This window comes from Geotrypetes seraphini, chromosome 6 (assembly GCF_902459505.1).
Source record: "Geotrypetes seraphini chromosome 6, aGeoSer1.1, whole genome shotgun sequence".
NCBI classification, from domain to species: Eukaryota; Metazoa; Chordata; class Amphibia; order Gymnophiona; family Dermophiidae; genus Geotrypetes; species Geotrypetes seraphini.
The window spans coordinates 156,894,767-156,921,768 of record NC_047089.1 but is presented as its reverse complement, the minus strand read 5'-3'; the positions used below and the strand labels follow the sequence as shown (position 1 = coordinate 156,921,768).

The 27,002-nt window shown below is 41.7% G+C and overlaps 1 protein-coding gene across 2 annotated transcripts in view; it reads left to right on the top strand.

The window, feature by feature from the left end:
- UPF3A (UPF3A regulator of nonsense mediated mRNA decay) overlaps positions 1 to 26,007 on the top strand; it is a 105,241-nt gene extending 79,234 nt beyond the window's left edge. The window contains exons 9-10 of one of the 2 annotated variants that reach the window (XM_033949559.1): positions 6,640 to 6,878; positions 23,980 to 26,007. In XM_033949559.1, coding sequence (XP_033805450.1) covers positions 6,640 to 6,878; positions 23,980 to 24,047 — 307 coding nt within the window. In that variant the 3' untranslated portion in view covers positions 24,048 to 26,007. Of the gene's footprint in view, positions 1 to 6,639; positions 6,935 to 23,979 lie in introns of both variants that reach the window. The other variant, XM_033949558.1, reaches the window with a different exon arrangement.
- Positions 26,008 to 27,002: the final 995 nt, after the last annotated feature.

Sequence of the window (27,002 nt, the reverse complement as noted above, 5' to 3'; positions counted from 1 at the left end):
GCACTTGTATCAGATCCACCTTATACAAAATTCTACCATGACAGGGTAGTTCTTCAAACTCATCCGAAATTCCTCCTGAAGATCATCTCAGAATTTCATCTAAACCAATCTATAGTCCTCCCTGTCTTTTTTTTTTTACAAAACCACATTCCCTATACATTTGATTATAAACCTGCTCTTGCTTATTACTTGGATTGTACCAAACCTCACAGGACTTCAACTCAACTGTTCCTTTCATTCCAATCTAACAGACTAGTCATTCCTGTCACGAAAAGAACCAGTCCCACATAATTGGCTGACTATGTCTCCTTTTGCTATGCTTGGACTGGGCTGGTGCTTGAAGGCTATGTTATGGCACATAAAGTTCAAGCAATGACGACTTCAGTAGCTCATCTATGTTCCATTTCCGTTGAGGAAATCTGTAAAGTAGCTACCTGATCCTCAGTTCATATCTTCACATCCTACTACTGCCTGGAGATTCATTCCAGAAAGGATAGCAGGTTTGGCCAAACAGTTCTAGAAAATTTATTTTCCACTTAGAAGCCTCCAACCCTCCAACCCTATTGGTTTCACTAGGCTCATGGTAGTTGTCAATAACTCTCTTCTCAGAGGCATGCTACTGGCAGCTAGGAAGGTCCACATGTGAGAATATGCTGCCTGCTTGTCCTCGGATAAAGCAAAATTACTTTTTGCTTTGTGTTTTGTTCTTGTGGAACTTTTCTGGGGGACTTGTTTTGTGACCTCTCCCTTTTTTTAAAAAAAAATTCTTTATTCATGTTAAATCTTGTAACAAGTGTACAGTAATATACCATTATAACAAATTAAAACACCTGAAAATCTTTCTAATAATATCATACATACTTGAATTTTTACCCATTCCCACCCACCCTACTGCAATTAATTCAGTTAAACATATCTAAAAGAATATAATGAAGTAAGCATTTAATAAAAATTCCAAACAACCCCCCACCCCCCCTAATTATACACATATTATCTAAGGAAAAATGATGTCTACCCATAGCTCTAAATCTAATAGATGCTGGCACTGTAATCTCAAAGCAGGGACACTTGATCATTTACTTTTTTATTGTCCTTGTATTATGATTTTCTGGAATTCAATTTGGTCTCAAGTAAATTCTCTTAGAAAACCATGTTGTTTTAACATATAATATGGTTTTGTTTGGTATGGCTATGAGGAAAAAAAGTCAATTATCATCAAGTAATAATAAACTTTTATTGATCATGACAGTGGTCGCCATTCAACATATTACCAACAATTGGAAAAATCACACTAATCTTAATTATACTTTCTGGTGGAATTCATTATGCTATATTTATAAGATGGAAAGAGCAATTGCTTTGCAGAAAGGGTCTTACAATAAATTTTTGAAGATCTGGGGGCCGTTGGACCTCTCCCATTTTAACAATTTTTTTTTTACAGCTATTAATGATCAAATGAGCTCTTATACTAGATTTTTATACTTAGTGTTACAACCTTTTATGTACAGAGCCGTGCAAAAGTTTTGCATCACCTCCAAGTGGTGCATTGTTCGGTCTTTCTTGCTGGATCACAGCGGTGTTTCTGACGCCTACTGCTGCATGTTGTATAATGATGTGTTCAGAATTTTATGCTCTATCACCCTGCACATTTTAAATTGATTTAGGACTTCAGATGTAAAACTTGTAATGCATAAACTGCAGAATGTTAAAAAATGTTGATATTTCATAAATAGATTACATTAGAGAAACTGGGCCTCTTCTCCCTTGAAAAGAGGAGACTGAGAGGGAACATGATCGAAACATTCAAGATACTGAAGGGAATAGACTTAGTAGATAAAGACAGGTTGTTCACCCTCTTCAAGGTAGAGAGAACGAGAGGGCACTCTCTAAAGATAAAAGGGAATAGATTCCGTACAAACTTAAGGAAGTTTTTCTTCACCCAGAGAGTGGTAAAAAACTGGAACGCTCTTCTGGAGGCTGACAGGGATTCAAGACAAAGTTAGACAAGTTCCTGCTGAACCAGAACATATGCAGGTAAAGCAATTCTTATGTTCTTAGGAGTTATCTGAGGATAGTAGGCAGGTATTTTCACAACCTACACACCTCCCTCGTTTGGCTTCTTAGCTTTGTAACTTAACTGATGGTCCTGCATGCCGGCAGTGGGCGGAAAGGCATGCGCGCATACGCGGTACGGGCAGTTCAAGATTTTTTCATTTTAAAAGTGATAGTACACTTTTGCACTGTCCATACCAGGCTCCGTGGATGAAGTCACCCACATGTGAGAATATCTGCCTACTGACCTCTGATAACACCTGCTACAGGTAAGTAACTTTGCTCTTAAGTATATCAAAGTGTATGCCCTATTTCACAACACATGCACTTTTAGATCATTGAGGAGAGACCTTCCCATGGGCATGTTTTGGGTAGAACTGCATAGAAATTTTCCTCACATAAAAAGGGTTTTTGTAAAATTGACTGACTGCATCTGTGTGCAAAAAGTATAAACACAAAGGACTGAATTCTATAAATGGTGCTGAAAAATCAGCACCAACTTAAAAACGTACTATGTGCTATTCTATAAAAGGTGCTCAAAATTAGTTGCCATTTATAGAATAGCACTTAGCGCTGAGAACTGTACCTAACTTTAGGCAGAACCATTTACAACAACTGGTGGCAAAAATGGTAAGGAGAAACTTGTACAAGGAGAGACTTGATGACCTGAACATGTACACCCTGGAGGAAAGGAGAAGTAGGGGTAATATGATACAGGCATTCAAATATAGCACAGGTGTCAAAGTCAGTCCTTGAGGGCCGCAATCCAGTTGGGTTTTCAGGATTTCCCCAATGAATATGCTTGAGATCTATTAGCATACAATGAAAGCAGTGCATGCAAATAGATCTCATGCATATTCATTGGGGAAATTCTGAAAACCCAACTGGATTGCGGCCCTCGAGAACTGATTTTGATACCCCTGAAATACAGTATTTGAGAGATATTAATATACAAACAAACCTTTTCCAGAAGAGGGAAGGTGGTAGAACTAGAGGACATGAACTCAGGAATAATGTCAGGAAGGACTTTTTCACAAAGGGGTTGTGGATGCCTGGAATGCCTTCCCAAAGGAGGTGGTAGAGACAAAAATAGTGTCAGAGTTTAAAAAATGTGTGGGATAGACACAAAGGCTGCCTAAATAGAAAGAGGATAGTATCAAAACATAACTTGACTGATTAACAGTTATAACTTCATTTACGATATGCAGGATTGATACTTAAATAGAAGCTCCAGAAGTGGGGCAGTGTAGCCCATGCCCGTTGGATTCTATGGTCTATGTCCCATATGTGGGAAGACAAATCAGGAGGGGTTGGAGTAGGTTTTGACAGCTCCTTGGTAGCTAGGAAAGTAGGGAAGTACAAGGTAGAGAGTTGCACGGGGACAGATATCCCACCCGTCCCCGCCAAAGTCCCACCCGTCCCCGCGAGGAATCCCACCCGTCCCCGTGAGGAATCCCTCCGTCCCCGTGAGGAATCCCCTCCGTCCCCACCCGTCCTCGCGAGGAATCCCCTCCGTCCCCGCCCGTCCCTATAAACTTCAGAAATAGTTATTTCATTTAATTATGCTACTGAATTAAAGGCTCTGGTAGAAACCCATTTACAAATAAGCAAAAAGACTTTATTAATTTGAAAATATTAATTGGGAAGAATACATACTTTGTAAACGGGTTTCTACCAGAGCCTCTAATGTTTATAAATTTTTATCAACACAACTAATATACTACTTTATCCTGAAGCAAAAAAAAAAAAAAAAAAAAAAAAGAAATAGAATTCTTTTCCTACCTTTGTTGCCTGGTTTCTGCTTTCCTCATGTTCTCATTCAATTCCTTCCATCCACTGTCTCTCTTCCTTCTGCATCTTCCATTTGCTCTGTTACTGTGCCTCTCCCTTTCTTCCCCCTTCCAAATTGGTCTGGCACCCATCTTCTTCTCTCCGCTCCCCCCATAGTCTGGCATCTGTCTTCTTCCCTGCCAGCGTCTTCTCCCTACTCTCTCTTCCTCATTTCCTTTCAATGTCCTTCTCCCCCCCCATCTTCCCCATGTCCTTTCAGCGTCCTTCTCCCTCTCTGTCTTCCCCATGGCCTTTCAGCGTCCTTCTCCACCCCTTTGTCTTCCCCATGTGCTTTCAGCATCCTTCTCCCCCCTCTGTCTTCCACAAGTGCTTTCAGAGTCCTTCTCCCCCCCCGCCCTTCCCATGGCCTTTCAGCGTCCTTCTCCACCCCTTTGTATTCCCCCATGTGCTTTCAGCGTCCTTCTCCCTCCTCTGTCTTCAAGTGCTTTCAGAGTCCTTCCCCCCCCCCTCCTGTCTTCACCATGGCCTTTCAGCATCCTTCTCCCCCCCCCCTCCTTCTCTACCGCCCCAGGTGCAGCACAGCCGGCCAGGTCCCCTTACTTTTGTGGCACTTCCCCGACCGACCGACAACAGCCCTGGTCCGACAAACCTCCCTGCCCTTAACCGCGAATCTAAATTACCTTCTTACAGCTGCTGTAAGAAGGTAATTTAGATTCGCGGCTACAGGGCAGGGAGGATTGTTGGACCCGGGCTGTTATCAGTCGGTCGGGGAAGTGCCATAAAAGTAAGGGGACCTGGCCGGCTGTGCTGCAACCGGGGCGGGGCAGGGCGGACCGCCCCCTCCCTTGGTAGCCACTCGAACCGCGAGGCTACTCTCCTTCTCCTTACCTGCCCTGCCTGCAGCACAGAGCCGAACGGAAGTCTTCCCGACGTCAGCGCTGACGTCGGAGGGAGGGAGGGCTTTGTTTAAGCTTTGTTTAAGCCCTCCCTCCCCTCCGACGTCAGCGCTGACGTCGGGAAGACTTCCGTTCGGCTCTGTGCTGCAAACAGAGAAGGTAGGGAGAAGAAGAGCCGCGCGACTGAGTACATCCAGCCCCGCAGGAGCCCTGCGACCCTCGGAGGCGTCCCCATGGGATCCCCGCGACCCTAGGGGGCATCCCCACGGGATCCCCGCAACCCTAGGGGCATCCCCACAGGATCCCCGTGACCCGAAGGGGGAACCCGCGGGATGCCCGCAGGTCCCGCGGGATTCCCGTCATCCCCGTTCCCGTGCAGCTCTCTAGTACAAGGCAGACTTTGGGCTCCTTTTACAAAGGTACGCTAGGGCCTTAACGCGTGCAATAGCGTGTGTTAAATTCCCGAGCGCGCTAGCCACTACCGCCTCCTTTTTAGGAGGCAGTAGATTTTCGGCTATAGCGTGCAGTAATTTTGTGCGTGCGCTAAAAACCCTAGCGCACCTTCGTAAAAGGAGCCCTTTGTTACGGATTGATCCATGAAAATGACAAGGATGGATCAGGAGCATAACTCAGTGGGAGGGGAAGACATCTTATAATGGACTTTAGTAAGTAAAATATAATAATATACTGGATTGTTGGTTCAACATTGTCTTGATAATAAATGTAACTAATGGGCAAACTGGATGGACCACTCAGGTCTTTATCTACTGTCATTATTACATTTCTATATGTAACTAAATCCTGGCATAAATCCTCATGCCTAAATTAGGCTCAGATCCCCCTTGTTCTGTAAGAGTGTGCATAAAGTACAGGAACACCCCTGATCTGCCCATGACCCTCCCATGGCCATGCCCCCTTTTGGGGGCTGCATGTAAATTTTACACATAGATCCAGGCATGTAAATATGCACGCATAACTTGTGATTCCAATTGCAACAATAATTGATTGTTAAAGCGCAACTAATGGCACTAATTGCTTCGTCATACAATTATGTGCACAAATTGGGTGCATGCCTAAATTTGCACATGCAATTTTTAGCGTTATATGTAGAATTTGGGAGAAAGTGCATTTATGCTTTTATGTGATCCTGAGTATAGTCTGGGTGGAGCAAAGGTAGAGTCATGATGTATGTGCATATTTTATAAAATGCTCATTACACATGCAGAGTATGCACAAATTTATACCTTTTTCGGAGTAAGTGAATATTTGTGTACTGACTGTTGGAGCTGGTTCTGGGAGCCTATTTTTATAAAAACAAGGGCCTGATTCTCAAAATAGCGTCCCAATTGTAGGCGGCGGTAGGTGTCCTATCACCATCTAACAGACCAATCGGGGTCACATAAAAAAAAAAAAAATTGATATGTCAAAGGATGCCTACAATGTGGACATTTGGCTCATGCTTATGGAAGCGCCTAGGCACACCTACGGATGCCTAAGGCCTGCATAGACATGGTTTACACCAGAAGTGGCCTTAGGTGTCCATAAGTGTGCCTAAGCGCTTCTGTAGGCATGAGTCAGATGTCATAAATGCAGGCCTGTAAAACACTGGTCTACATTTAAGGCGTCTGTACAAAAAATAGATGCAATTCTGGATGCGACACCTACCGGTGATTGACATGCGGTAGGTGCCCATTTTTCAGGCACCTACCATGCCCGACACTTTTTCCAGAAGTACCTATGTTATTGTAAATTAAGCTTAAAATATGTGCCTTTTGGACTTCTCACATAGATTTCCTGTTATAAACTCAAGCCCTTAATGTCAGTCCAAGAATACTTCAGACAAAAATGTTTTTTTATTACTAGAGTTAGTAGAATTAACATATTGACTCATTTTACACAGATCACAAAATGATAGTGACAAAGAACAAAGGGATTTGGAGAGAAGATTTCGAGACAAAGAACCAGAAAGACAAAGGTTTCGGATGGATGACAGCAGAAAGCACAGAGCTCATTATGAGTTTGAGAAGTTTGTGCGAAGGAATGAAGATGAGCTGAAATGGGGGAAAAGCTACAACCAGGACAGAGGGAAGAAAGGGAGCCACAGCTACAGCTTCACTGTGGAGACAGTAGACAAACTGGGTAAAGAGGACAAGTGTGATGACATGCCATCCAAAAAGGAGCGCATAAGAAATAAGGTTCTTTTATTCTTTGAGGATAATTTAATTTAGTAAAATATACCTGGTGGTCACAGGTTTTCTCTTGGCAGAAAGAAAAGCAAACAGATGCATTCCACAGTAGTGGAATATAGGACTTTCTAAAAACAAAGTGAAGCAAAAATGATTATGGCTGTTTGCATTTGCCATCACTGTTAAAGTTCACAACTTTTGTAATAGGGAGCCATGCTTTTTGATTGCCTTAAAAGGAAGCCAGATGATTGAGCAGAGCTTGGGGGCAGTCCTTGTGGAAAATAGGAAGCTGGGAAAACCTTTGAATCTCCATTTTCACAACCAACAGAGCATGGGGGCAATATACCAATGGCAGGATTAGTGAATCAAAGTTTAGAAATAGAAGTGAGGCAGGTTTTGCAGGGATTTGAAACAAAGTTGGTTACCGATTTGCTTTTAAATGGAACATTATAGATTAAGGATATATCTTATATACAAGCAGTTGGCATGAATTATTTGCAATCTTTACTCTGCTCTCCCCCTTAAAAGCTCTTGACTGACTTTTGCCTTTTTTGCAGCTTCTCTATCAGGATGTCCTAACTTTCATTTTGATAATATCCTTCAGAGATACCTTACTCTGACCCATGTGCTCCTTGTGACTGTCAATGGTTGCTTCGAGTTGTCTTAGGGCTATAACTTAAGCTTGATTAGAAAATTTCCAAACTACCCAATAAAAGAGTCTTCTTTCAACTCCCTTCAGAAGACCCTTCTTCACTAAGAACTCTCAGCCCTTCTCCAGCTAAATGGAATAGAATCTGTTCCTCTGCAGGAGAGGGGCCAGGATTCTACTCAAAGTATTTCCAGATACCAGAAAAGACCACATGCCTTCGGCCAATTCTAGACTTCCAGGGCCTCACAAATACTTGTTGAAGGAGAAGTTTTGCATGGTCTCTCTGGGAACCCTTATACATCTATTGGAAAAAGGTGATTGGCTATGCTCTCTAGATCTCAGAGGCCTACACTCACATATGGGTAATTCCATGTCAACTGGTCTAATTGCAAGGAGGATCCCCATTCAACATCTTCTGTGGATATTAAAAAGTGGCCCAAATAAAGAGCTCCTACCTCTGGACCTAGTTGAGATCATGCCCCAAAACTGGATATCTTCATTAGAGGTACCAACATATACCCTGAAAAAATTTCATCAATTTCTGAGATGGCTGAGTGGGAAGCTCTGGACCACTTGCCATGGAATGACCCATATCCATCCTACCTGCTCACAGAAAGTATCTTGGCTTTCGCATTAGATCTGGACATTTTCAGTGCAAAGTCTTGTCCTTCGGACTGGCTTCAGCCCTTTATGTCTTCACAAAATGCCTAGTGATAATGGTAGTAACCCTTTGCACATGGGGGTTTCATGTATTTCCCTACCTAGACTAGACGATCAAGGCTTCATCATTACAAACAGCTCAGCATTATATCAATTCAACAATTCGTCTTCTGGAGCTGCTCGGGTTTGCCATCAGCTACCAAAGGTGATATCTACACCCTTCTCAGACACAGGGGTTCATAGGAGCTCTCCTGGCTACTACTCAGGGTTGAGCTTTTGTTCCAAAGCAGAGAGTGGACAATCTCATTCACCTAAGTTAAACAATATCCTCCCTTCAATGCACTTCAGCACGTCATATGTTATCCGCAAAAATTCATACAAGTCAATTCAGTTCACAAAAATATAAATTAATTCACCATAACACTCAAACAGAACACTTTTTTTTCAATTTCATACATGGAAGACTATAAGGGAATTCAGATTTCCACCCAGATCATAATGTTTCTGGTGGTGTTATTCTTCATTATTCCCATTATAGCTTCACTTCTATTTTATCAAATTGTGATTTAATGCATATTATTTATCAAAACTTAGCTTTTATCGCTGTGGGTTCCCCTTCCCGACACATTTCGCTTGTCTTTATCAAGGTCGGGGGAACTTTAAGTGAAGTAAAACTTTCCCATTTACATCAGCCGCTAGCGTCCTGATAGAGCTTTGGATCGCTTAGATGGATAGGGTAATCTGCCTGGTAGACTTTATATTGGGGAGTTTAATTGGAAAAGATTTCTGGTTGATTATCTGTGGGAGGCATCCTGGAGTAGGATGGCCAACTTATCGGCAGGCAATGTTGTTTCATATAGTAGGGCTACAGGTGTTCTGCTTTCCATAGTCCGTATATGAGTCTTACCACTGCATTTTGAGCTAGTTGTAGACGCGATAGTAATGTTTTAGAGCAAAGGTCTAGCATTATATTACAGAAATAATAATAATAATAATCTTTATTCTTGTATACCACCCAACCATGAGTTCCAGGCAGTTTACATCAAAGAAGAACTGTACAATCAGTGAAATATACATATAGGCAGAGATACAACAATATTAATTTACAAACTTTTCAAGTTTTCAAGTTTTATTTAAAATTTGATGTACCACTTTAAATAAATTGTCAAAGCAGTGTACAATGTTAAGACTATTAAAATCCGGGGGAAGACATCAAATAACAAGACTTTACTGACTTACAAGATACGAATTGGATTAAGGGGGAAATACAACTTATAATAGGAAAGAAAGGTTGTAAAAGGTCAGCACACTGGGAAGGGGATATGCTCTTCCTTCTATATGCGATCTAGAATCTACTTGTCATATGCATCTTTAAAAAGAAAGGTCTTTAAGTTATTGTTAAATTTGTCCAGTGAGATCTCTTCTCGAAGGTGAGAAGGAAGGGAATTCCATATTGTTGATGCAGTAACTGAGAAGATTTTTTTCCTTGTGGTATCATAGAATAAATGCCGTGGGGAGGGGACCACCAGAAGATTCTGGTTGCTAGATTTTAGTGTTCTAGTTGGGCAGTGTGGGATAAGAAGCCTATCTATGAATGTGTTAACTTAGTTTTGTAGATAAGTAGTGAAATTTTATATGTGATTGAATGATTGACCGGAAGCCAAATGTGATTTTATAAGCGGGGGGGAGGGAGGCGCGGGGGGGAGAGTGACAAGATCAAATTTTTTTGCAGTATATATTAGTTTGACTGCTGTGTTTTGAATAATTTGGAGTCTTCTTATTTCTTTTTGAGAAATGCCCTGATATAGGGAATTACAGTAGTCAATTTGAGATATTACCAGAGAGTGTAGTAAAATATTGAGTGAGGAGGGTTCTAGTAGAATCATGATTGATCTAATCATTCTTAGTTTGTTGATGGAAGGATAATTCATCGTCGATAACTCCAAGGATCTTAGTATTATTGGTGAATTGAAGAGGGGTAGACTTGAGATAGATGGAGGAAACAAGAGTTTTATTTCTAGTAGGGGAGAAGAGCATTCCATTTGATTTGAGCATAATATGATTGTGCTTGTGGAATCAGAGTACTTAACCAGAAATTCATTTTTCCTAACTGAAATGCAAATGCAAAAGTCTTGTCCAGAAATCTCTTTTAGCGACATGCAATTATTTTGAGTATTTTTATTGGACTTATCTAGTCTAGTCGAGATAGGATTAAGGATTGCGCTAAAGTTTTGAATGCCTCTATTTTGAAGTATTTTCTGATGGATCTTAGCTTTCTCATCACAAGGAAAATTGTTTTATTATCGATTGTACATGGCTTTTCATGGATAGGTGGTTATCTATTTCTGCTCCTAAGATTTGGGATTGTAATTCTAAGGAGAGTCTGTGTCGATATTGTGATCCTTGGAGCATAGCATGGGTCATTTGAGGGTCCTAGCCGAAGGAATTTGGTTTTGTTCTTATTTAGTTTGAGGCAATGGGTCAAGGTCCAGTTTTCCATGATACGGACACATTTTTTGACAGCGGCGAGGGTAGTGACTAATGTGGCCATTACAAGTAGTATGATCGTTATGTCATTCACATAAGTGAAATGTTTTATTTGTGTGAGATCTAGGTTGACTCCCAAGGATTCCATTAAGAAGTTGAACACTGATGATCCTTGGGAGACCCTGCTTGGAGGTTGCCAACTATCAGAAAGTTCTCCATTCTTACGTATCACATAGTGCCGAGTGGTTAGGAAACCTTTGAAAGGGAAAGAAGGTACCAAGCCTCGAGGCAAAGCAGAACAAACATAAAGAGGCACTGGAGATGTCAAATCCAACCTATGGTCACAAATCCTTTATTTGCAGTTTGTATCAAAGTTTTATAACAAGTCTTAAAACAAGCAAAGGTCCAAAAAACAAAGTCCCGACTAGGATCCAAGTTTCGGCAATACCATTGCCTTCCTCAGGGGACAGTTATAAACTTGCAAAGTGCTACGAACTGTGCATATGAACGCGTCAGCGTCTCTTCTACTTTTGGTGCTTCTTTTTGGTCAAATTGGATTACGATTGCCATAACTGTTGTGTGTTGTATGAGTATATGTCCTGCACCTAACACAGACACTCACACAACACACTCACATCAGCTGCTTTTTAAAAAAAAAACACTCTGCAGCTGAGTCGGCAGCCCTGCTCTTGCCCTGCCGGCTCAGCTGATCACAGCTCTTCTTTCCCCATGCCGGCTCAGCTGATTGGCAGCTCAGTTGTTCACGGCTTCCCCTGCCTGTTCAGCTGATTGCTGCTCTAGAACCCTGATCAGAAGAGCCAGCAGAAGAGAACAGCAGCAGCAGGAGAACCAGCAAAAAAAAAAAGCTGTGACAGGAGGAATGCAGGGAAGCTGTACTAATGCTTTGTTCTTCTGAGTAGGCACCAGGCATGGTTCTGCCCCTCTTTTATCAGGGTATTCTGCACAATTAGCATGCATATGATTTGCATGCTATTGTGCTGAACATAGCCCAGCAAAAGAAAATCGCTACCAACCTGGCTTTCTTTGCTAGGTTACCCAGAGCTTTGTGCATCCAACCCTCACTGTGAATCCATGGCAATAGTACTTTTGGATAAAAACAGTTACAGGTAAGTAGCATAATATACGAGGGTAAATAAAAAATAAAGGCAGTTGTTAAATTACGCTGTAACCAGAACAGAGCTTGTGAAATGCAATATATGTACTCATACAGTGCCTGTTAGATAGTTTGTCCACGCACAGTGCAGGACTCAGCCTTTAGTCAGGTGGCAGCCATGAGGTCAGAAACATGGATACTACATTGCAAGATTGCATCATCGAAGAACAATATGCAGTAGTGCACTTTCTTTGGGCAGAAGGAGTGAAATCTGTGGAAATTCATCATCGGATATTGACCCAGTATGGACATAGCACCATGAATCAATGAAAGGTTTATGAGTGGGTAAAAAGTTTTAAAGTGGGAGGAACAAGTGTAACTGATGAAAGTCGTTCTGGTTACCCATCAACATCGTGCACACAAGGGCACATTGACATGGTGGATGCCTTGATTAGAAAAGACCAACGGATAACGGTGTCTTAATTAGCTGCAAATTTGGATATCAGCTATGGATCTGCATTTGTCATAATGCATGATGACTTGGGCTATAGGAAAGTGCATACGATGGGTTCCAAACCAGCTTACTGATCTGCATGAGGAACGGTGTGTGGAGGTTTCGACCCAGATTCTGAGACAGTAGGAAGAAGATCCAAGTATTCTGGAGAGAATTATCACTGGGAATAGACATGAGTATATCACTGCAACCCGAAGAGCAAAAGACAAAGCATGATGAAGTAAAGGAAGCAGTGCTCACCTGGCTTAAAGAGCAACTGAAAAACTTCTCTGCAGGAATGCAGAAGCTAGTTGTCGTCGTGACAAATATGTCGTCGTGCATGGGGACCATGTGGAAAAGTGATATGTTCAATTGCTCACAGTTACTTCTATTAAAGCCGTTGATTGTATTTTGCTTTTACTTTTTGATTTACCCTCTTATTTTTAGCTTCTCATGCTCAGAATGCTTGCTGTGTGATATAGTTTTACTAAACTAGAGGGGCTATCATATAAATGGATGAATATCTGCAGATATCCAGTGTTTTTGTATTTTTCTCATGCTTTAGAAAAGGTTCTTAGAGAATGACACAAATTTGTCCCTATCCTCATGAGATCTCAATATTCGTCCTAGTGCTGCCCGATTCACAATTCAAATCGATTCACCGATTCGAATCAGGTGAATCGATTCAATTTTTAAAAATCAGCCTCCCGATTCAATGGCCGACTCTTCCCCCTTGCCTTCCTAAAGCAGGAGCTGCTGCTGCTCCTGCTTAAGGGGGGGAGGGTCGGTCAGAAAGGCCTCCCCCAGCTTGCCTGCTCTTGCCTCCAACAGCTTCCCCGCTCTTACCTCCTATAGGCTAATAGGGCAGCTTGCAGGCTCGCTGGTGTTATAGCGATCCCTGCAGCTGCCCGTGGTCCTCAGCGGCATGTTCTTTCTGCCGCGATCCTGCCCCTGCTCTGATGTCAGGGGCAGGATCACGGCAGAAAGAACTTGCCGCTGAGGACCACGGGCAGCTGCAGTGATCGCTATAACACAGGGCGGAGCGTTATAGCGGGAGAGCATCCTCTCTGCTGGGCCCGAGCCCTGGAAAGCTACCCCCCTCTGAAAGAAGACCCGGGAGGCAGGTTCAGGCCCGGAGGATGAGCTGCTCGTCTCCCAGTACTGCCGACTCTCTGGCCAGGAGCCGGAGGCCGCAGGAGCCGGCACTGGAGAGCACCACGGACATGCAGGTGAAGGGCGGCAGCTCCTCCGGGAACCCACCGCTGCCACGGACCGAGGAAGAGGAGTTGCAGCGCAGGCGGGGAGCAGTCAGCCCCGAAGACGTACTGAGACTGCAGAGAGTCACCATCGGTCAGTACTGGGCTCTATAGCCATGCCGCTGCCTTATTACGGGAGCTTGGGCCTTAGGATGGCCTTATAGGTGCGTTATCGCCTTATTGTCTCCACAGTCTCCCGGAAGAGGTGGTGGAGACTGTATCTGAATTCAAAAGGGCCTGGGATAGGCATGTGGGATCTCTCAAAGAGAGAAAGAGATAATGGTTACTGCGGATGGGCAGACTGGATGGGCCATTTGGCCATTATCTGCCATCATGTTTCTATGTTTCTAAGACTTCTGAGGAAATTTTTAAAAAGTTATGGGATAGGAGGTAATGTTCTATTATGGATTAAGATCTGTTTAAAAGATACGTAGCAAACAGAGAGTAGGGTTAAATGGTCAGTTAGGGCGCTGGTCTTTGAACCGAGGGCCGCCGCATGAGTGGACTGCTGGGCATGATGGACCACTGGTCTGACCCAGCAGCGGCAATTCTTATCTTACCAGCAAGCCTGCAGACTGCCTTATTAGCGTTAAGGAGGTAAGAGCGGGGAAGGTGCAGGCTGCGGGGGGAGCAGGCCTTCGCGGCGGGGAGGAGAAGAAAATGTGCCTTCGCAGCAGGGGGGTAGGCCTTCGTGTTGGGAGCAGGCCTTCGCGCGGGGAGGAAGAAAGGAAGTGCCTTCCTGGGGGGAGCAGGCCTTTGTGGGGGGAACAGGTCTTCGTGGTGGGAAGCAGGCCTTCAGGGAAGGGAGGCAGGCCTGTGCAGAGGGAGGAGAAGGAAGGAATAAGAGAGAAGAGGGGAGATGCCAGACCTGGGGTGAAGTGAAGGGAAGAGAGAGACCAAACCAAAAAGATGGGGAGGAAAGTAGAGGAGAGGTGCTGGACTAATAGGGAGAGAGGGAGAGAGAAATGCAAGATCACAAGGGGAAGGGTACAAGAGGGATAGATACTGCTCCAAAGTAGGTGGGCAGAGTTCAGGATGGCAGGAGCGATAGTAGGAGAAAGCCTGTACCTGGGGAAGGGGATACAAGAGGTAAGAAAGAGAGAAGCTGGATATGGGGAGAGATAAGATGCTGGGCATGAAGGGAGCATAGGAACGGGGACAGTACTGAAGAGGAGAATAGGGACAGGGACACAGAAGAGAGATGCTGGATGAAAGGGTAGTTAAGAAAAGGAGAAATGGTGGATCTGTGGATGGTGAGTGTCCATCGCTGCAGCTGCGGGGGGATGGAAATGAAAAAAAGGAAAGATGCCAGACCTCTGGGGGAGGAAAGGGAAACAGAAGGGGAGGACAGAGATGGAAGATGGATGGTTAGCAAGAAGAAAGAAGGAGAGCCTGATCAGAAGACAACCATTTGAAAAATGACCAGACAACAAAAGGTAGGAAAAATAATTTTATTTTCTGTTTTGTGATTACAATATGTCAGATTTGAAATGTGTATCCTTCCAAAGCTGGTGTTGGACCGCAAACGTGAGCTAGGATTTAATAGAGAGAGGAAAAAAATTTATTGTTTTGTTTATTTTGTTTACACCACAGTGCCAGTGTGGTTAGGAGAAGGCAAAGGGGGTGAAGAGGCTATCATATAAACCCACCAGGATGTTTAAAAAAAACCACCCAATTGGGCAGGAAAATTGAATCGAATCGAAAAATCGATTCAATAGGCTGAATCGAATCGAATCAAAAAAATTTTTCCTGAATCGGGCAGCACTAATCCGTCCCCACAAGTTCTGTCCCTGTTTCTGTCCTATTTCTGCAAGCTCTGCCTTAACCACACAAGCCTTGAACATTTATGATTTTAAAGTGTTCGAGGCTTGTGCAGATGAGGTCAGAACTTGCAGGAATGGGGCAGGGACAGTGTTCAAAGGAATGGGACCGGGATAGAGAGATCCTGCGGGGATGGAGAAAATTTGCCCCATGTCATTGTCTAGTGGGATCAATATTAAAAAGGATTTATCTAAGTAACAGCACCTGCTACCCAGATAGTGTCCCTGAATATCTTTTTTAGCAGCATCTATCTGGATAATACCACTTAAAATTTTTACAGACTGTTGTGGCACTATAAGGACAGGGCAGTTCAGGGTAGAGACCAAAGTTGTCCAGTTAGCAGTGATTTTTAGCACCATTTTGTTTTTAGGAAAAAAAAAGCAGCCCTAACTGTATCCAGATAAGCTATCTGGATCATGGCGAAATACTTATCACAGTGCCTGTGGCAGCTGGCATTAAAAAAACATAATTACTGCTGTGGGCTGAATATCAGGGAGACTGTATATGATTAGACACAGGAATAAACAGCTCTGGCACTGAGAGGTTTGGTTCTGTACATCATTTTTTTGCAGATACTAAGCATTTCTACTGATTGACAGGAGCTTTTATGGGTACCATAGTGGTTATTTTATAAAGATTCTTAATCATCCATCTAATCCATTCCAGATGCTTGATTATTATTGTCTGCTAGCAGTTGGAGACTAAGAATCTCAGAGTTGTGACATCAATATATAGTATTCTATGCTGCCTAGTAACAGTGGTTTGTTCTCAGTCTTCAGCAGGTGGTAAGTGAAATAGTCTGTGCTGTCTGGACAGATAGGCCAGATCCTAAAAATAAACCTATTTGGACTTGCACTTAAATTGGGTTTAATTTCATTCCTTGGGATGCTATGCCCTGTCCTCCCTCGTTTATTGAGAGGTAAGCTTCTGTATCTCAGTCCCCCCTCCTTGGTTCTGGGAGGGGGCCTTGAGTCCCCTTACTAAGGCTTCTAGCTGTAAAAAAAAAAAAAAAATCAAACAAAGAAGAGATAGAGTGACATAAAAATAGAAAGTTATGGGGGGGGGGTTAGCCTTCAAGGATACTAAGGCCTTCAGTTTGTAGCAAAGGATTGCCTTGTGCTCCAGAGACAAGCAGGGGTAATACAGCCACACTTGCTGGTGAGGTCCTTTGACTGAACCTGCATGCGGGTACTCTCTCCTAGAATCAGTAGAATTTTTTTTTTCTTTCTACTGAGCATGTGCAGATTTCCTTGCCTCTGGGATTCTGCCTTCCAACTGTCAGTTTTTTCTTTGACCATTTGTCGTGCAAGTTGTGGCTCTCTCCTCTCCTTGCCTCTTCAGTCAAAAAAAAGATCAAAGTAGAATTAATATTTTACCTGACTCCATATTAAATTTAAAACAAGCTACAATAGAAAAAAAAAAGAAAAAAACGCCGGTTTTTCAAGTTTGTTTTTGCTCCTTTCACAACAGTTTTTGCCTTTGTAGTTTACATCAGAGCGCCAGCACTTTTCAAATTCGGCGGTCACTTGGACCGTGAAGACGCTTATGATTCAACAGATAGCCCCGATGTTGGCACAGTGAGTTTCGGCGGCAGAGAGTTCGCCAGCCGCAAAAACATCATCCACGGCTCCTCCCTCTCAGGGCCCAGGTAAGGTACCGCCGGGGAAGAAAAATCCGACGATGCCACTATAGTTGCCACTAAACAAAAAAAATAAGGGACAAGCAGCTAACAGAAAGAAGTGTAAACTGACTTTGGGGGCTTGCCAAACACCTCCCCCGCCAGCTCCATCGAAGGTAGTGCGGAGCCATCACAAGCATCCAGCGACTGCTTCAACTTGTCATCAGGTACAAGAGAGGCCTCCTGCTGGCACTGGTACTGCCTCACAGTCCTTTTCTCAGACAGCGTTGGATACTGCAGGTACCAATTTATCTTCTGTGTTTAATAAAAAATGTTCAAAAAGAGCATTGTCTCCTCTTGAGCTGGAAAATCCAGAGCCCCCGCAACAAATGGTTTCTATGGCTTCTATGACACAGTTTTTCAATGTGTTCCAAAATTTAATGAGGGAAAGTGCTTCTATTTTTTCTCATCCTTCTCCCTCTATGGCAACATCAGACTTAATATCTCATTGTTTTGAGTGTGTGGAACAGCAACCTGTTCCAGCTACACTAAGCACTGACTTTATGACCACGACCACAGATATGGCCTGGTCTCCAAGGTCTTCGATTTGCCATGCATCGCAACAACAGATATCACCTACTCAGGACTGGTATGAGGCTCCAGAGTCTCCTCTTCTGTCTGATGACCCCCCTTGCTCAGTCACATCCACCATCTCCTTGTAGCACATACTAGGGAACAGTTGCTTCTTACAATTCAAGCCACAGTGCACTCGCTACAACAGCTGGGATTCAAAATCAGTTTCGAGAAATCCAATCTTCAGCCACCCACAATCTCAAGTACATAGGAGCTTGCTTGGACACAGTCTCAACCAGAGCTTACCTACCAGAAGAACGGCTCAGGCAATTATTGCACTTGCGCAGCACATGACACAAGTTGCAACGCTACCATCACGTGCAGTCTTGCAGCTTCTGGGCCATATGGCAGCATCCCTGGCTTTAGTCCCACATACCAGACTTCACATGCACCCTCTACAATGGCATCTCAAGCTCAACCACTCAGAGCACTCAATCTTTGGCAACCCTAATTCCTTTGCCAACCAAGATCAAGGACTCTCTTGCCTGGTGGATACATTCTCCATGACTCAAGCAAGGTTGTCCATTCCAGTCTGAGCCACCGCTACTCACCATCACAACAGATGCCTCAAACAAAGGTTGTAGAGCACATCTCAACTCCTTCCAGACTCAGGGTCTATGGTCAGACAAAGAAACCCATTTTCATATCAATCTTCTAGAACTTCGAGCAATTTATTATGCACTTCGAGCATTCGCTCCTTGGATTTGCAACACATGACTCTTGATTTGACCTGACAACCAAGTGGCCATGTTCTATCTGAACAAACAAGGAGGCTCAGGGTCCCTACCCCTTTGCAGAGAAGCTTACCACTTATGGACCCTCGCTCTTTCTCTTTCCATAGACATACAAGCAGTAAACATTCCAGGGAAAATGAATACTATTCCAGATTCCCTCAGCTGCAAACTAGATCCTCATGAGTGGACTTTGCACCCAGAGGTAGTGCACAACATTTTTCACCAGTGGGGTACTACCATGATAGATCTGTTTGCATTGGCAACCAATGCTCAATGTACCCAGTATTGCTCCCTAATACCTGTTCCTCATGCAGTCACCATAACATAACATAACTTTATTCTTCTATACCGCCACAATCAAATGAATTCTAGGCGGTTTACACAAAAGAGAAACTGGACAATCAGCGAAATGCAAAATATTAATGGAGTAAATACAACATGTCAGCTAAAAAAGACAGTAAAATTTTTAAGTTATAAATAAAACTTTGAATTAGGAGATAAATTTATCAAATTGTATAGTCTTGATTTCTTTTCGAAATGCGCCATAAGACAGCATGGCTCCTCCAATATAATTACCCAACTAGAGATGCATTTTCCATACCATGGAATATCACCCTGCTCTACGCTTTCCCGCCAACTACGTTGATCTCCAAGGTTCTTCAGAAAACCAAGCTAATTCTGTACGATTCCATCTATCAGCCATCTCTGAGTACCACTCCTGGATAAATGGAAAACCTGTGTCACAACATCCATTACTATCTAGATTTCTGCAAGGTCTCAACAACCTTCATCCTCTATTTCGTACACCACCTTCACCCTGGGACCTCAATGTGGTTTTGGACAATTTGATGAAATATCCCTTTGAACCACTGGGATCTTCTTCACTATCTTTCCTTATGTGGAAAACAGCATTTCGAGTAGCTCTTATCTCAGCAAGACGAGTTAGCGAGTTACAAGCATTGGTCATCTATGCTCCATACCTTAAATTTTTTCTAACTAAAGTGCTCCTGCGCACTCATCCCAAGTTTCTCCCAAAAGTTGCAACTAGATTTCACATTAATCAATCTATAGTCTTACTATCGGTTTTTTTTTTCTGCCTCATTCTTTGTCTGCTGAACAAAGTCTTCACATGCTGGATTGCAAGAGGGCACTGCTTTATTATCTGGACAAGACTGCAACTTTCCGGAAGACTAATCAGCTTTATGTCTCCTTTAATTCAGCTACTCAAGGGAATACAGTATCTCTTCATGGTTTGCTCATTGCACTTCTTTCTGCTATGTTAGGGCTCAGTTATCACCTCCAGGTCAAGTTGGAGCACATCAAGTAAGTGCTACAGCCTCTTCAGTTGCAAATTTAAGATCAGTTCCAATAGCGGATATCTGCAGAGCAGCAACTTTGTCCTCTGTTCACACCTTCACAAAACACTATTGTTTGGATCACAGTTCAGCACAAGATACAAAATTTGGACATTCAGTGTTTCAAAATGTATTTGCATTGCATATCTCCCTCCGTATCCGCAGGGGTTAGGTGCAGAAACAGACCCAGGGCAGGATTAATTCGTCGAGGGACCGCAGACACACAAGTACACTGGGCCCCCTGCCCCGCCCTGTCCCACCCCACCATGCACCCAGGCGGAAACAGGAAGCTGCGTCAGAGGGAACCTTTGGGCAAGCAGCACCACTTGCACAATTACAGTTCCCGTTGCCTTTCTTACCCGTATTACTTGTTTGCCTTACTTTCTGTCGATGGGGGGGGGGCTGCGTTGCCGATTGGGGTGGGTTACGCATTGCCGATTGGGAGGACCCACGTTTCCGATCGATGCTGGAGGAGCCCATCGCCGTTTGGAAAAAATGTTGATGCCCTCCTTCATCGGGCCCCCCTGACAGTTTTGGGCCCTAGGCACGTGCCTACTTGGCCTATTGGTTAATCCTGCCCTGGCCAAACCGCGAAGTGTGAAAACCCGCGAATAACTTTTCAGCCGGCTCTGACCCACCCCACTTCCCTCCTGCATCCCCGGAACCGTACCTGGTGGTCTAGCGGTGAAGTGGGGCAGGAGCGTGATGTTCCTATGCCTATGTAGTCTCGAGACTACAACAGGAACACACGGCAGCCATTTTGGTGATGGCTCTGCATGGGGCAGGAGCATAGGAACATCGCTCCTGCCCTGCTTCACCGCTAGACCACCAGGTAAGGTTCCAGGGAGGCTCAGACAGCTAAAAAATAGCGCAAAAAAGGAAATTGTTTCTAAAAAAAAAAAAAAATAGTGAAAAACCGAATCTGCAGATATTGAAACCATGGATTCAGAGGATTTACCTCCACCCATCTCACTTTTCAGCTAGGGACTCGCCAGCAAGTGTGGCTGTATTACCCCTGCTTGTGTCTGGAGAAAGCAAAGTTGCTTACCTGTAACAGGTGTTCTCCATGGACAGCAGGGGAATGCAGCCACACTTGCCCACCCACCAATCCCTCTTTTCACTATTTCTTTTAGCTAGTTACATAACTGACAGTTGGAAGACAGAAATCCCAGCGGCAAGGAAATCCGCACATGCTCAGTAGAAAGAAAAAAAAAATTCTACTGATTCTAGGGGAGAGCTCCCACATGCGGGCTCAGTCACAGGACTTCAGCAAGTGTGGCTGCATTCCCCTGCTATCTATGGAGAACATCTGTTACAGGTAAGCAACATTGCTTTCTCTATGTGTGCCCTGGGTCTTCTAGCTGGTCTAGATCAGTTAAACATGTGTCCTATGTGGCCACATTTTACCTAGAAACAGGCTATGTCAGGGGCTTATCTTTGGCAAGTAAGCTTGGTTTTACTTCTACTAATACACTGTATGGATCCCTGCTGTGATTACTGTGGCTTTGAGTACTGTTTGTCAATAAAAAAGAATGTTTTTTAAATTATCTGTTGTTGCTAACTGTGCTCACATGCAGATTTATGAGTCAATTGTGCTGCTTTATGCATTTCTAGATTTAGCCAAACTAAGGGATCCTTTTATTAAGGCGCGCTAACCGATTTAGCACGCGCTAAATGCTAAGGCATCCATTATATTCTATGGGCGCCTTAGCATTTAATGCACGCTAAATCAGTTAGCGTGCATTAAAGGGATTGAGGGGTACAGATAAGAGTAAAGGTAGATTATAGGGATGGGATTAGAGGTAAGTTACAAAATTAATCAGGGACCACTGTTCAGGCACTAGGCCTGATGGGCCGCCGTGGGAGCGGACCGCTGAGCAAGATGGACCTCTGGTCTGACTCAGCGGGGCAACTTCTTATGTTCTTATGCCTTAATCAAAGGACCCCTTTGTTAACTCTAGGTAAGTGGCATTCATTTGCACTTCTCCGCTTACTTAAGTATTGTCAACTTGTACACTTCATAAAACTTAGCACTATGTTCACATTCTTGGGTAGGTTGCTGAAATGTTCTCATCCCAACCAAGAAGAGAATGACATGGATATGGTTCAATCAATGATCTGAAACAATGTCAAAAGAGAGAATTTCATTTTTGCAAATTGGCACTTAATGAAATGAAATATCACTCATTTCAGCTACTGTAGCAAAATAACGCTCAAAATTTAGGCTCACATTACATTAGTAATTATATGAGCAATTTTAAATGTTAATCATTTTGTCTGTCTTTTAATAATTATTATTGTGGTTCTTTATCACTTTATCATTGTGGTTCTTTTATCATTGTTTATGGATTCATTTATGTGTTTAATTATTTTTTTAGAGGTTGATTATTTTTAATTTATTTAATGATTCCATATGATTTGTTCTTTTCAGTTTGTTTGTTTTTTAAGTATTTGTATTCATTTGACAGTTATAAGCTCTTGATGCAGCCTATTTTTAGATAAAATGTGGCCATGTTAGGCACATGTTTAACTGATCTTTTCTTCAGTAAATTGCCTGCTATCTATTTTCTTTATCAAGTGTAAACTTGTAATAATTGAAAACTGCATAAATAAATTTTAAAAAAAGTAAATTGCCTGCTATCTACATCAAGAACTGTTTTTGACCTTTTCTGAGGAGAAAATAGTCTGTTGACCTGTGCCATCTTTTCTTCGCAAGGTTGTGACTCCATTTCATCTGAATCAGTTGGTTTCCATACTGGTGTTTCAGGAGTCAGATGATGGAGTGTAGATCAGTTCTTTTACTAGGGCCCTCTTCTATTAAACTGCGCTAGCAGTTTTTAGCGCAATGAGCCTCGCTGAATGGCCCTTACTGCTCCCGACACTCATAGAGCATTCGGCGCAGCTCTCTGCGCTAAAAACTGCTAGAACAGTTTAATAGAAGAGGGGGTAAGGCACGCTAGCTGATATAGCGCGCGCTAAATGCTAACGTGTCCATAGACTATCATGGATAAGTTAGCATTTAGCTCGTGATAATATTTAGCGCACGCTAAATCGGCTAGCATGTCTTAGTAAAAGGACCCCATAGATTGGAGATGGAGCATATCTCCATTGCTATTTGTCAAGAACCAGTAAGTTTAGGAAATCAAATAGATTTTTCATTTCATTGGGTAGGCCCATGAAGAATAAAAGCATCCTCCAAGGGTACAGTAGTGCACTGGATTAAAGAAGAGATCGTTTTGGCATATATTTTGACAGGCAGCCCAGTTCCCACTATCCTCAAGGCACATCCTAAGTAGAACACAGGCTGATTCTGTAGAAAGAGATTTGTAAAGCTGTGACTTGGGTGTCCTTGTATTCCTTTGTGAAGCATTACAGATTGGATGTCCACCCTAGAATCTTACTGCTTTGGTACATCCCAAGTATCTGGACTGGTCTGGAGGGACGATAAGGAAGGTTAAATTAGATTTTACCTGCTAATTTTCTCTCCAGATCAGTCCAGAACCAACCCTTTTTCATAGTTGTACATAAATTTGGAGATTAGAGTTATATTTATAATTGGAGATTGGGTTTGAAGGATGAATTTTCTTAACGTAGACTTCATAATACAAGTTGGTTTGGTGTCAGGTTTCTTCTAGTTTATGGGAAATATTTATGTACATTGCTTTGTAAGAAATACTGATTGTTACTGGGCAACACATAATACTATATAGTGATGCCAGAACTCAGTATTCTCAGTCTCCACATGCTGACAGGCAAGAATAACCCAAGCGCCTGGACTGATTTGGAGCGACTCAAGAAAAGAAAATTAGCAGGTAAGATCTAATTTAACTTTTTTCCATATGTAAAACTTGTTTTGTAAAATTGCAAATCTGCATAGGCATGTAAAAAGTAGGTATACGAAAACAATGTGCCTTATCTTATGTGAACCATTTGTATTCATTCCTGAAAGCACAGTTGGGTAGAGCAGAGGCAGATTTGCAATGTATAGAATATATGCACACATTTACTCCAACTTTGGAACAGATGTGAATTTGTACATTTGAATGTGCAATCTATTTCATAAAGGCACATAAGCATCTGTGTTGCCTTTCTAAAATAGGCTTAAAATATGTGCTTTCTTAGACTATAAACATCCTATCCTGTTTATAAAATTATCCCCCCCCCCCAAACATGTGCAGTTTATCATTTATTATTTTGCTGGAAAAAAAATCACTGAATGCTTTTCTTTACGTAGGATCGTCCAGCCATGCAGTTATACCAGCCAGGAGCTCACAATCGAACACATACAACACTTACAAGTAAAACTTACAACTGCAGCAAGTGATTCTCTGATGATGTCTGTGGCAGGATATATGAAGCAGATAATTCAGCGGGGAGAGCGGGCGCTCTAAAATGAGTGAAGATACAAAGTACAACAGAGTGGCAGCTTCATAAAATTTCATTGTTGTACTATAAAACATTTTACAGCATTACAGTAACATTCTACAAGCATACCAGCTATAGAAAGAACTGGCAATAGTGAGCTTTGAAAGGTGACCTTAAAGTGAAGACAGCACACACTCCTGCTCAAGCACTGAATGTGCTACCACTGAGTAGATGCAGACTCCTTGTTGATCCATAGTTACAGTGGCTGAATAGCTTGTTAGACTTACCCTGACCATGAATACCTCCAACACTTCCCAAGCAACATTTAACAACTTTTCATGTTTTCACAAACAAGACCATACTTTTTTGTTTATTTTTTCCAAAGCAGTTAAGTAAACAAAACCTTAACTCTGCATCCTTTGAATTCAGGGCATATTCGATTTGTCCCGTGATTAGCATTAACAGAATGGCTTTGCACATTTGTGAGTGGCATGATTGCCAATGTCAATACCTCATTGTTTTTACATTACCTACTGGTTCACTGTTGTAGCAAGTAAGTATAAATTACCATTCCTTGTATTGTTTTATAATTGACTCATTTGCCTTTTACATTGTAAGTTTTATTGTTATATTTAAAATAACTGAGTGCAGATTCCCTAGAATGGCATTAGGGAGTTCACTTTCTAGCTGTTAAGTCAGTTGCCATTGGTATCAGATTCTCGTGGGTTTTGTTTTTTTTTTTTTTAGCCAGTTCACATCTTCTTTCTTTCTCATCACCGGAAACAAAAATAGTATGTCAAAGTCCTAAGTCCATGTCCTATGAAAAACTCATCAAAGACAAAACCAGCCTTATTCAGAAACAAAGGAACTGTTTTGATGCTATGAAATGCCTCAGCATATGAAGGACATAGTCTCTTACATGCTATCTGCTTTTGGGACTACATTTTAAACCTTGGATGACATTTGCAATACATGTATGTATTTTAGCATGGAAATTACATTCATGCCTATGGAATATGATTTAGAAAGAATAGTATTCTATCTGAACAAACTAGAAGGAACAATGTGAGAGGAGAATAGATATCACCATCAAAATTTTAAACTTCAACAATTTTTTTTTAAACTGTGAATTTTATTATCTATAAAATCTTAGTGTCCTGCACTTGAAAAAGAACATTGATTGTATTTTCCCATAACTTAACTCTGAATGTAGTAAAAAAAAAAAAAAATAATAATAATAATAAAGAGGTTTTTTTCAGAGGACCAGTGAAACTATCCTTTCAATTTTTTTCCACTAGGTTTAAGGTCATTTAAAGGTAGAATACAAATACATTCTTCTGAACATTTTTCATAAAGTTAGAAATCTATCAGATTTGTAAGTATTTTTTTTTACTAATTAAGTAGTTATACTAAAGTTATTGCATGTGGGCAGATCTTTTGACATTAGTTGAAATCATCCTCAAAAATAGTATGGAAAACTTGTGGGATGTAAAGTAATGTGAATGATGTAAATTAGTTTGTTTAATCAATGGACTGATTAAATTAAAAATATCAATCATAATATATTTTGTACAGTATTTGGTTGATATTCAATGGGAGTTAACCAGGTAGGAGTAGCTTCTTTCCAGTTAACGCTCGCTGACAGGGTCCAATGCAAATATTCAACAACATATAACTGGTGAATGCTGCTGAATATATATATTTATTGAAATGTATTAATAGAGAATCAAATATTTTCCAGATAAGGGAAACTGGTAAAACAAAAGAACATAAATTGAGGTTGAGGGATGGTAGACATAGGAGTAATGTTAGAAAATAATTTTTCATGGAGAGGGTGGTGGATGTCTGGGATGCCTTCCCGAGGTAGGTGTTGGAGAGAAAAATGGGGACAGAATTCAAAAAAGTGTGGAATGAACCCAGAGGATCTCAAAAATTTCTGTTAAGTCCCTTCCGGATTCCATACGCTAGGGGGCTCATAATAAAAAAAGTTCAAAAAGTGGCATAAATCGGTGCTTGGACGATCAAAAAGACAGATCATCCAAGTACTGATAATCAAAGTTGGTTTTAGATGTATCTAAAACCAGCTTAGGCCTTTACCCTGCCTCTAAATGCCTAGAGCGAAAAGAGTTTCAAGTTTATTTTTGACTTGTTGGCTCGCTTAATTTAATTTGCTAAGCGATTTACAGATAAAAATATATATAACAGATTAATTAAAATTAGATACATTATCATTAAAACTAATAAATAAAATCATACAGACTAACGGACACATAAGGAAAGAATGGGTAGAACTACAATTGTATATATTAAAAGAACATTAATGGTAAAAAACAACAGGTATGGGAAATATCAGAGAAATAAAAAAGTGGAAAGAAAAAGAATCAATAAAATTAAATTCATACATTAAACGCGTCTTTAAAAAGGAAACTTTTTAAACTACTTTTAAACTGTTTCAAATCATTTTCTACTCTGAGATACTGGGGCAAACTATTCCATAATTAAGGGGCTATAACAGAAAAAATGTCAGTGCGACGAGTTCCAATAATTTTTAATGATGGAACTGTTAAAAGATTTTGATCAGTGGATCTTAAAGAGCGTGAAGTACTATATGGAATGAGTAAACTGTTGATGAATTGGGGTTCGTTTGTAATCAGTGTTTTAAAAACTAAAAGTAATATTTTAAAAGTAATCCGATGAGTAATAGGAAGCCAGTGTGATTCAATCAAGAGTGGTGTGATATGGTCAAATTTTTTTGCAATTGTGTATTAGTTTTATAGCTGTGTTTTGAACTATCTGAAGACGTTTTTTCTCTTTCTGGGTGATATTTATTAGTAAAACGTTACAGTAATCATGTTTTGAAATAATTAATGAATGAATAAGTATGTTTAATGA